This window comes from Aplysia californica, unplaced genomic scaffold, assembly GCF_000002075.1.
Source record: "Aplysia californica isolate F4 #8 unplaced genomic scaffold, AplCal3.0 scaffold00394, whole genome shotgun sequence".
Classification (NCBI taxonomy): Eukaryota; Metazoa; Mollusca; class Gastropoda; order Aplysiida; family Aplysiidae; genus Aplysia; species Aplysia californica.
In genome coordinates, this window is record NW_004797664.1 from 436,823 (window position 1) to 448,610 (window position 11,788).

At 41.5% G+C, this 11,788-nt stretch overlaps 1 protein-coding gene across 1 annotated transcript in view; it reads left to right on the forward strand.

Annotated features, from left to right (window-relative positions):
- Positions 1–11,788, forward strand: part of LOC101856113 (microspherule protein 1) — a 30,651-nt gene that overhangs the window by 15,109 nt on the left and 3,754 nt on the right. The window contains exons 6-12 of the mRNA XM_005103885.3: positions 1,050–1,159; positions 2,992–3,100; positions 4,582–4,720; positions 5,414–5,489; positions 6,811–6,839; positions 8,682–8,774; positions 9,777–9,859. Coding sequence (XP_005103942.1) covers positions 1,050–1,159; positions 2,992–3,100; positions 4,582–4,720; positions 5,414–5,489; positions 6,811–6,839; positions 8,682–8,774; positions 9,777–9,859 — 639 coding nt within the window. The remainder of the gene's footprint in view (positions 1–1,049; positions 1,160–2,991; positions 3,101–4,581; positions 4,721–5,413; positions 5,490–6,810; positions 6,840–8,681; positions 8,775–9,776; positions 9,860–11,788) is intronic.

Below are 11,788 nucleotides of genomic sequence, written 5' to 3' on the forward strand. Positions count from 1 at the left end.
GGGGGTGGATGTCAGTGTAGAGATTGAATGCGGTATCGTGCCACAGTTAATTCACTCAATCCTAGGCCTACACTTCTGGGTTGTCAGCTCTTCCTAGAGATTTTTACCACTTTTTGAAAAATTGAAAAAACCCCCCCCCCTAAATCTTAACATGTCCCACCCAAATTTGGTACACATTTTATTCAAACGTTTATTTGTATGTATTGAAAATTTGAAGGCAAAATATTTCTTAGTTTTTATGCAATACTCCATGGAAAAAGGTCTATATACAGAGACAAAAAGTAAACAAAAAGTGAAGTGCGTTGAAATTTCGCACCCCCTCACATGGTTCACGAATATAGCTTTCTTTGTTCTAAATATGGGCTTGCACTTCTGGTCATAGTCTGTTTCAAACGAAAAATGGTTACTCTTCCAGTTTGGCTACTTCACACAAAAGTAGTGTTTTCGGTCACGAGAGCAAAATTTTCCATACCGATACTGTCTGCGTTAGGGTTGGAGCGTTGTGCGCGCATACCAATACTATCGGTGTTGGGGCTGGGTGAGTTAATGGCCCAAGGTCATCGTATGTCTGTGTACTGGGGTGATGCCATATTGTTGTGTATTGATGATGGGACCTGCATGGCATGGGGAGAGGACAAGACGGATGGCCAAGGTCAGTCTGCAAATGTTTCCTTTGCCGGCTGGATGAGAATAATTGCTAAGGCCAGACTATGAAATCTATCCAGGGACGTCGTAGGAGGAATTTTGTTTTAGGTGTTGAATCCATTTGTGTTAAGAGACTTGCTTTTTTTACAGCAGGTAGATAGGAGGACACCGCAAGTAATTTGTACTTCTTTTCTGTCCCTCTATAATTTCTGTCTGCCTTGGTGTTTTCCAGCACTATATGACTGTCTTTGTGTTGAAGTTGTCTCTTTCTTCAACTCCAACTTGTTTTTCTGTCTCGAAGGTCAGGTCCATGCATGAATTTTCGGACTTGCACATGTGGCGCTCTATCACTTGTTCTTTTGCCTCTCTCTTGATTTTCTCTAGTATTTATTTTTCCATTTCAGACCAATGACCTTGCCGCAGTGCACACGGGGGTCAAGTTCTCCTGCCGCTTCACGTTGAAGGAAGTGGAGGAGCGGTGGTACGCTCTACTCTATGACCAGTCTATCTCAAAGTGAGTGACCGATGGCATGCTTACGTTGCCCGGCAACTTATCTCTTGTATGTCTCTGTCACAGTTCTGAATTGTTTATTTTGTGTTTTTGTCACACACTTTGAGCCTTCCAAAGTGGTTTGGGGCAGTCTACCAAGGGTAGAAAATCGTACACTTTGTGATTGAAATATAAATGCATTGTTGTCATTTGTCAAGGTGGTGAAGCCGAGGACTCGCTGAGGTAGAAAAGGCCCTGGATTTTTTAAAAACAAATTATTTCAGTTCACCAAAACAATGAATGATCAACCTGGAAGTCGAGGAAATAACTGGTCCTGCAGGGGAAAACCAACTATAGCGTGTTCACTTTTGACTGTCTGCCTTAAAAAATTCTAGCTCATTTATTAATTTACCCATGCTCTCGAAACTTTGCATGGCACTTCTGCAGCAACTAAACGAACGTTTTTATATTTTTAGAAAGAGTTTTGGTCTTGGTCTTGTAATAAACAAAGTTTTTCTATTTGGCCCATGTATTAAAAACTGCTCTTTGGGTTTATACACAGGATCACTGAAATGGATTATTTACAGTAATCTCGCCTACAAATTCTTATTATAAGACAATGATACCCCCCTACCCTCACTTTTCAGTGTAAGCTAGTAGATTATATACCATGATTGTCTAGACGTCTCCACATGAGTCTTAAAAAGTTCTCCAGCGTTTGTTTGACTGTGTTTCCTAGACATAATTTAAATTGTGTGTTGATGAAAATGTGTCGACTTTTTAATGTTTTAGGTGTGTATGCTGTAAATCCCCTATTATTATTTTGACCTGCTGTAGGCCAACATCAAGGAAAACATGTTAGAACGTTAGTTTGCAGTGATATTTATGAGCGGGCATTTAGATTCTGTTGGTCATCCAACTTTTAGACCCGTATGCAAAGATCTGAGAAGATTAAACAGAGCTATTTGATTTTATCTTGTTTTAATAGCGGTTAGATGAAAGTGAACAAGCTATAGTGCATCTCTGTATTTTAGGAATAGTGAGGGTTTAAATGCCCTATCTCATACTGGGAGGTTATTTAAGAGATGGGAACGCTTAAGTTAAAGTCTGTCTTTGATAGGGCAGAGACAAATAAGGGAGGGGCCTTCAAAAGGCTCCAAACAACAGAAGTTCTAGAATGCTTCTTTTGGGATTTGAACCAGGGTTGTCTACACCGTTGACAAATATATAACTGTTAACCCTATCCGCACGCCTTGGTGTCATTTTGTACCCCCGGGGCTGTATTCTTCACATTTTAGAATACTTCTAGTACGATCTCTTTGAAACTTTCAGTATTTCTCAAAAAATCATTTTGACAGACTGCTATGCAAAGCGTACGGATCGGATTAACGAGTAAATTTCCTCTGTGAAAGTGGTGGCACAGAGTTCCCTGCATCATGTGGATATGATAGTAGAACACGACGTACAGTTTTGACTTTGTGATTTGGGTTTGAACATATCTCTCTATAAATGACACAGGCTTGTACATGACGTAGTGGTAGTGGTGGTGGTGGTGGTAGTGTAGTAGTAGTAATAGTAGTAGTAGTAGTAGTAGTAGTCGTAGTGGTCGTCGTCGTCGTAGTAGTCGTTGTCGTCGTCGTAGTAGTCGTAGTAGTAGTAGTGTGCATTGCAAGGAATCTCAGTGCCAGAGGTGCAGCAAACGAATATTCACTACTGGACGGTTTGTGGTCGGTCTGTTCGTTTTCGAGTATAATCAGCAAACCATAATCATTACTGGCAGACGCTGGATCAGTTCGCCCTACCCAGCACTACAAGAAGTATCCTTGGAATAAGTTTGTTGATGTTGTCTGTTCCAGAATCGCCATGGAGGCGGCCAGGCAGCTCCACTCCGACACGGTAGCCACCATCCAGGGCAAGGCCTTGTACAGCAGTGCTGAGGAAAAGCTTCTAGGAACTTTTGCCTCGGTGAGTCAGGACGAGTGGGGTGGTTGCAGGGCTGCCTATCATTACAAATTTGGTAGAATCGTCAAGATTTTTATTCAGTTTTACGAAAATACGATGGTAATACCTCTGATTCCAATTTTTTTATAATTTTAATAATTTCGGCTATCCGTACTCACTGCCAACTGTATAAGGGGAGAAAAACTACCTGACGCAGACAGTCTATGCCACTATGTCACGCACGTCTAACTTTAGCATTTGCCTGTTACGAGTTAAATCCTTTGATGTAATAGAAGCTGTAGGTTTTTGCACCATTTTTCATTGTGTTTGAGTACGCATTGGGTGTCTAAATCAGTTGACATTCTTGACATTTACTTTACTAGGCGGCTGAAGTTGATTAAATAAACTCAGCCTTTTCCAAAAGGACAAACATTTAACATTTTAGTCTTTGGCTGATTCCTATAGAAAAGTATTTGTTTGTTCTTTCTTGATTGAAAAGGCCTTACTCATACAGGTTCTAAGTTTGTATTGTTTGCTGTTGATGATTGAATGGGGACGCATTATATTGCAGTGTACAGGAGTTACTTAACCCTATCCATACGCCCTGGAGTCATTTTGTACCCTGGGGTTGTATTCTTCACATTTTAGAATACTTCTAGTGCGAAGATCTCTTTGAAACTTTCAGCATTTCTCAAAAAATCATTTTGACAGATTGCTATGCAAAGCGTACGGATCGGATTAACGAGTAAATTTTCTCTTTGGAAAGTGGTGGCACTGAGTTCCCCAAGTCGTATAGATATGACAGTAAAACTTGACGTACGGATAGGGTTAAAACTAGTGGAACCTGCTCCAACAACCACCTTCCCAAGACTGTCACCGGTACAGACTACCACTTCCCACTTCCCTCTTTGCGATTTTTGCTATATGTGTCATGATGCGGTGTAGTCAGGCATTCGTCAGATTTTTTTTGTCTGTAGAGTTATTGGTACCTTGTTAAGGCCTCTATCTTGAATAGAAGTCGAGATATTTGCGGTTAAAGGAAGTGGAGGTCGCCTGGTTTCAGTGTTAAAATTAGTGAGAAAATGGCCTCCAAAGTTAGGTGACTTCCAAAGCTTGAGAGTTCTTGGAGACTTGCAAAATGACATTTTTTGTGCCTTTAATCAGTTTCTCAGTGAATTTTAAATGGACTTGAAAGTTATTGAGCCGAAAAACAAAAATTTGACAGAAATTGCTAAACGAACGGGGGAAAAATGCCGGTTTCTTTGATTTCATTGTTTTGACAAGCACCTGATGTCACCACACATGTTTTATAATGACACTGTCCAAGAGGACAACTGTCTAAGATGACCATAGTGGGTGGTTGTTTTGGACAGGTTGTGACTATATTCTCAGATCCACTATCTGGTCCCCCCACCCTTGGCCATCAGCATAACTGTTTTCCCCAGCACCAAACTGTTGTCATTGTGAAGTACCCATCTTGATGACTATCCCGACTTTCTCCCCAGACCAGTCAGCCGACCCTGGAGAGTTTCCAGTCGCTGCTACAGCAGCATCCGGACGTCTTCCACCCGGCCCGCACCCCCAAGACGCTGCACTGCCACTGGTTGCTCATGAAGCAGTACCACCTGTTGCCTGATCAGACAGGTAACAGATCTAGTGCAAGAACATTTCTCTCCACGTTTTCCTGCAAATCCCCTCCACAGCCAAACAAAAGCAAGCAAGAATTTTGCTTGATCAGAAAGGGAACTTAGCTGTTGGTTATTTGATTTTTAAAGTAGAGCCAAAAGACGACTACCTTTGTAAAATCAAACTGTAATATAAGTGACCCATCCTTTTGCTCTCTCTCTGAACTAAATACAATCGGTCAATTAAAAATAGTACAACACAATGAAAAGCTAAGAATTGTAAGCCAGGGATCTGCAAACTGGCCTCCAGGCCAAATGCAGCTGTTCATAAAGTTATGTGCAGCCCCCTATTTTTACACAAATAGTCAAACCTTTCTCAAATAGTCAAACCTCTCCAAGACGACCGTCCAGTGTGGAGGAAAAGAGTTGTTAATTTAGGCAGATAGTCATCTTGGGCAGTGTATTTAAAAAGAAACGGAAGCAGGGAAGTGGTTATTTATACTGGAGGTGATTGTCTTGGACGGGTGATCTTTAGAGAAGGTTTGTGGAAATAAAGGATTGTATTATTTTGTCTTCTGTTGCTGGCCACCTTGAGGCTAAGGTAACCTCCATGTAGAGGAATGTGTGTGGTGTTGCCTGCGGGTGCTTTTGTTTCTGTCTCTGGGGTCAACAAGTACACTCAATATACTGTTTTCCTTGTTAATTTTTCCAGTTCAGCCGATGCCCAGAGGGGACCACATCCTGAACCTGTCAGACATTGAGGACTTCATGAATGATGATGAAGTCAAGTAAGTTGCCAGATGGGGCGTCCTTTTGTTTATTGGAATGGTGTAATGGCTGCTGTTGTTAATCCAGCGGCCTTTGAGCATGTGACCTACGGCCCCAGACAGGTTAAAATAGGTGGAGCAGATGGTGGTGGGAATAGAGGAAGAAGTTGCCACTTTAGATCCTATAGTGTGGGACATTTGATAGAGCAGGTGTTGGGCTGTTTTGTGGATGGGTCACCAAGCAAGCACATTGAGGATTTTTCTGGCTTGATTCTCTTTAAGTGATAGTTTTGAGGTACGTGCTTTAGAACTCCTGTGAATTTCTAAATTTCTGTTGAAATGAATTTATAGAGTCGACATATTTTTAGAATTATGTGATTCGTTGGATTTAGATTCTATATGATCTTTTGAGACTTTCGTTTAGTTCACTTTGGGGCATTCGGCATTCGGTAGATTTAGAATTACTCAGCGACAGTGTTGCTAAGAGGCCATGACAAGACAAACTATATCAATATTACAGACAAACAGTCCAGCCTATAAGCCTTGCAGGTTCAGAGGGTTGGAATGTTTGGTTATGTTGACAAATGTATCCCAAATAAACTTCCCTGGGGATGGTTACTTTATTTGATGTACTTATATCTCAAAGTTGCCCTTGTTTTACATTTGTTGGCTCATGTCTAATGCATCATGTGAAAAGTAGGTGGAAGCTTATAGCACATTTTGTGAAGTTATGCTGATTTTATGTCACATGTGCCAAAATAAGAGGGTTTTAAAGTGTTTTGGGAAAAATATTTTTTGCACGACTTGTTCTATCTAGGAAGATTCAGTATGTGGTCTGCTTCTTCTTTCCTTTCAAACATCTATCAACCTTATCTCCCCTTCTTCTTTTTTATGTTTGTTATTATCTTGTAACACCTAATCTTCTGGCGCTCATGCAGTTGTGAGCGCCATAAAACCTCTACTATAACTAAAACAGATTCAAACCTGAATATTAGTTATACGTCGAGGATTTTTGCGTATAACACCATTTGTGGTGAAACTCTTCCTATGTTTGTGTCGTGTAGATTGTGTAACTCACATAGAGCCCCTCCCCCGTCTGTGTTTGTGTTGTGTAGATTGTGTAACTCACATAGAGCCCCCTCCCCCGTCTGTGTTTGTGTCGTGTAGATTGTGTAACTCACATAGAGCCCCCTCCCCCGTCTGTGTTTGTGTCGTGTAGATTGTGTAACTCACATAGAGCCCCCTCCCCCGTCTGTGTTTGTGTCATGTAGATTGTGTAACTCACATAGAGCCCCCTCCCCCGTCTGTGTTTGTTTGACTGTGTATTGTTCTGTTCCCCCAGAGATGGAACGGACGAGGCCATGGAACAAGGTGAGTAGTGTTTTCCTTCCAGCAATTTTACTCAGCTGTTTTCTCTGTGATTCCAAAGGGCATTATTAGCTTCTATGGTTGGAAGAGTGACCGCATCAAATGGATGTTGACCATTTGATGTTTGGCTGTTTTGACACTGATAGAGCTGCTGTCAGTGTCTGTTGTTACTGTGCTGTGCTACTACACACTCTGGCTGTTTTATTTCTGTACCTTGTGGTCTGCTCAAGGCTTCTGTCTTCTAAAGCCTCAGTCAGTTGCACTGTCTCTTTGCCATTATTTAATGCTTGTGTTGTTTGTTCCTGAATTGCAGATGGCTGACAAACATTCTGGTGTTGGCAACTCCTACTTTCCTATCAAACATGTATCATACTTATTTCTCCTCCTCCTTTTCTAAGTTAGTTTCACCCCCCGGGGCGGTGCTACTGACTGAAGTGTCTTTAGGCCATTCCCAAAGGGGGTACATTAACATGTTCTTATGCGCAGTAGAGTAGAATTGTAAATGGGCTGATTCATCAGTGTCATGCTCATAACTGTGCCTGAACTGCAACAGGGAACCGCTGCTTTTTCTTTCCTAATCCTTACTATCGTCATTTTTCCTCCACTTCTTTTGTATCTTTGTCACACTCCTGTGACCCGCTATTTCTGGGGTGCCTTGATAGTCAACTTTGGGCTGTTGAAGCTAGATAGGTGAGCAGAGTAAGCCTGATTCCCTGTAAAGACCTCTCTGTTGACATCCACCCCTTGGCGCTCTTATGACCTTGTGCAGTTGCGAGCGCTGTAAAACCTACTAAAACTTAACAAAACTAAGTTAGTTTTTAGTAACACCTCTAATCTTGGGCACTTCTATGACCTACTCGTATTTGTGTAGCAGGTGATGTAAATTACAGTAAAAATTTTACTGAAACTAAACAATTTGTTCTTGATGTTTTGGGGGTTTTTTTTGTTCCTATTGTGCAGTTTGTTAGCTCCTTTTGTATGATGCTGATAACCCCCCTGGTATTCTTGAACTTGGGTTGTTTTTACTCTTTTCAGAATTCTCCTTCTTGGTTTGATCTTGAAAGAGATATACACTAAAATTAGAGATCCTGCCTTTTTAGTAACTTCACATTGTGGAAAGAGTCATCAAACTCATAGCTTACCATGCTGTGTTGGTTTTTACTGTGCCGCCTGCTACTGGTTATATGTTTGCAGCGGGTGGTTGGCGTGTGCACTAGTGTGATTTGCTCCTTCGTTCCTATCAAACATCTGAAGTCCTTATCTCTCCTCCATTTTTTTGTTGTTGTATTTGTTACTCTCTTGTGACACCTAATCTTCGACACTTTTATGACCTTATGTGTTGCAAGTGCCGTAAAACTCTTTCTAAGCTAAACTAATAATGTTTTCCGTGTCTTATGATTTTCTGTGTGTACTCTTTGTGTTATGTGATTCTCTGTGTTTTTGGTATATTATTGTGAGATGCTCTTTGTGTTTTTAATGTTTTCATGATTCTTTGTGTGTACCCACCTTATCCTCTGATTCTCTGTGTTATCTCGGCTTGTTGCATAATACCTTAGTTCTGTGTTCTTGACGCCTCTATTTGTTATGTTCTTAGTGTATCACGTGATTATTGTCGGTGGTTGGAGGGCCCCACTGGAAGGTCCTACTTCTTTTCTTTCCCTCAGTTGTTTATGTCCGTCTGTCTGACTTTTTCACAACTTGCACTAAATGACAATTATTGTGTTGGTGTGCTTCTCTTTATGCGAACAAACAAACGTCATTATTTGTGTCTGTTATGACTATTGTATGTGTGCTTCTTAAACTCGCTTGCTAAGATCCTTTGTCATCCCCCCCCCTCCTCTACAGAACTGGCCCTGGTTGACCGGCGTAACAAGAGAGACATCCGACACCTAGAGCAAGAGATGCCCAAGTGGCAGGTGCTGGTGGACAGTGTGACAGGTGAGTGGCATCTGTCATAGTTGTCAGTGGACAGTGTCACATGTGAGTGGCAGGTGTCATAGTTGTCAGTGGACAGTGTCACATGTGAGTGGCAGGTGTCATAGTTGTCAGTGGACAGTGTCACAGTGAGTGGCAGGTGTCATAGTTGTCAGTGGACAGTGTCACAGTGAGTGGCAGGTGTCATAGTTGTCAGTGGACAGTGTCACATGTGAGTGGCAGGTGTCATAGTTGTCAGTAGACAGTGTTGCAGTTGTCGGTGGAGAGTGGGTCTGTCAAGATAGTCTTATAGTGTTTTTGTATTTTGTCTTCAGATATTGAAGAGAAACTGCTGAAAAGAAAGTATCTATATATGTAGGCCTATCTTGTGCTATCTCGTTTACTACTTTGTCAATTGCCTTTTGCCCGTTCGTCCTAGAGTTGGTTGAGTACTTTCCTAGAATGTTTGTAGCTAGTGTTGTGTTCGACATCCCATTCCACCCCCCCCCCCAAAAAAAAAAACCCCAACCAAAAAACCCCAACAAAAACTTTAAAAAAGCGAGGACACATGACAGGATTAAAACATTGTCAGCTGCTCTGTCCGCTTTGAGATCTTCTAAGTTTTTCTAAAGCCATCTATTTTTTTTATTTGAGTTCTTTCTCATAGTGACGTTCTCTTTCATCCTTTTCTCTGGCCTTCTTCCTTTTCTTTATCTGTTAAGAAATTCTGTAGTTTTTTTTGTCTGCTCATGTACGTTGTCAGTTGACTTTTTCCTTATGTCTGCACATTTCTGTATTTGATCAGTTTTCAGCACTGGCATCTGTGATGTAGCTATTATAATTAATTTTACAGGGATGGGGAAGTCATTTTATCAAGTATATAAATCTTTTTGTCGCTTGGACGCTGTTTTCCGCTCAAGTCAGTTTGGCCTTGGCAGGCAAGGTTGAAGCAACCCACCTTCTAAATGGCTAAAAGTGTGTCAGTGGAGAAGTAAAACACTCAGTTTTGATGGATTATTTCCCCAGGTATCAGCATGCCAGACTTTGACAGCCAGACGCTGGGTGTGCTGCGGGGTCGACTGGTGCGCTACCTCATGAGGTCACGAGAGGTCTGTTTTCTTACTACTGTTGATGTGCAGAAATGTGTAGCACCGTTATAGAAACTTCTATTGCTTTTTGTAATGACTTTATCAGGCTTGTAAAAAGGTTTGATCTGATACTCATGGTTTATGCTTTCAATCATGATTCCCCCAAAAATTAAAAGTCCGTGGTGTATGTGTGTGGGTGTGGGTGGGCATGTGGGAGTGAGGGGCGAGTGTGTTTATGTGAGTTCCGGAGAAAACCTCCCAAAGGTCAGCGGGGTCAGCTCTGAGCTAGGATGTGAAATAACATTAACTTATTCCTTCAGGATCCATTTCTAGTCCAGAATGCCGACCAAGAGGGCGTTGTCTATTTAAGGAGAGGTGGTACTTAACTCTTTGAACCCCATCGGATGCTGGGAACGTCCAGTGGTAATAACCCTTTTTTCAATCAGGTGCTCATCAATTTTTGGCGTATGGAGTTATTGGTATAATCCAGACCTGACATTCGTCCCGATGTAATCAGTATATCCCTATTTTTCCCCTCAAATCTCAAGCATCCAGATTTTCCCTATTTTGATCTCACGTATCCCAATTATTTTTTTTTGGTGCCGTCTGATGCGCTGGATTTTTCTAAAAAATTTACTCTGCCTTCTTCTCTGTCACCACAAGCACCCATTAAACTTTTTGTCTGCAGAAACTCGGAGCACTATTTTCCGAAATATCGATGCTGGATTTAGTAGTTGACTTGCCCCAAGTTGTGTTGGATCTGAGCTCGCACGTGTCATTTCCGCTATACCTAACGAAAGTAGTATCGATTTGGCTTTTCGACTTGGCACATTCTCAAGATCTACTTTCGCTTTTGTTTCCACTCAGAATTATTATTATTATTATTAATTCTCTGATGATGGCCTAATAACTGTTTCACTTGGAACATACAAATGATCAATACTATTCATAGTTCTCCTGTTAGGGGGGTAGGGTAGACACTTGGGCAAGGAGTCCTTGACGTGATACTTCAGGATTTAAAAAAAAAATAACACACAAGCACGCACGCACACACTCACACACAAATGCACGCATGCACGCATACGCACACACTCAAAAGGCATATACATGGGTGTATTTATGGACACCCCTGGAAAATTTTAAAGTCTGCTTGGTAGTTACCTTGGCAATTTGTCGTTGATCCCGATTTTTTCCCCCTGAGATCCTGATTTTGAGATACCACAGAGTGGCAGGTTTGTTTAATCTTAAAGTCTCCTCGTTTACCTTGCTTTTAATGAAAAAAATACATGTCTATCTTGAATAGAAGTAGAGACATTTGTGACTGAAGGCAGATGGGAGTTGTCTAGTGTCAAAAGTTACATTTGTGAGAAAAAGACCCCCAAAGTTTGGAGATTTTCAAAGCTTGAGTGTCCTTGAAAACTGCCAATTTACATTTTTTGTGCCTTTGATGAACTTTTCCCAGTAAAATCCACACAGAAATGTGTTTTATATATGGACATAAAAGGTGCAGGGTGACCAGCAAAGTCGTAAAGTTGTGAAAAAAGTCGTAAATTCGGCCCCCTAGTCGTAAAGGTCGTAAATGGTAGTAAATTTGCCTTGAAGGTAGTACAAATTTGGTAAACGGTCGTAAATTAGCCTGCATACTGAGTGATGAAGCCAGCAAGACTTTTCAGTGAACCCTAGCCACGGTACACGACTCCGGTTTTGCAGGTCGCGATTGTGATATAATTATTCGTTCACCTTTTCCCCGTCCGAGAGTACGTTTCACGCAAAAAAGCCGGCTATGGTGGCAGGTGGAAGTGTATGTGACACCGATGCTCGATCGGGAAAATCAAGATCTACTTTCGCTTTCGTTACCACCCTGAAATTTGGCGTAGATAAACTGATAACGCAACATTTGTAATATGCAGGTTGTACAGTATACCCGCTTTGTCGCCGTGCAAATAAAAT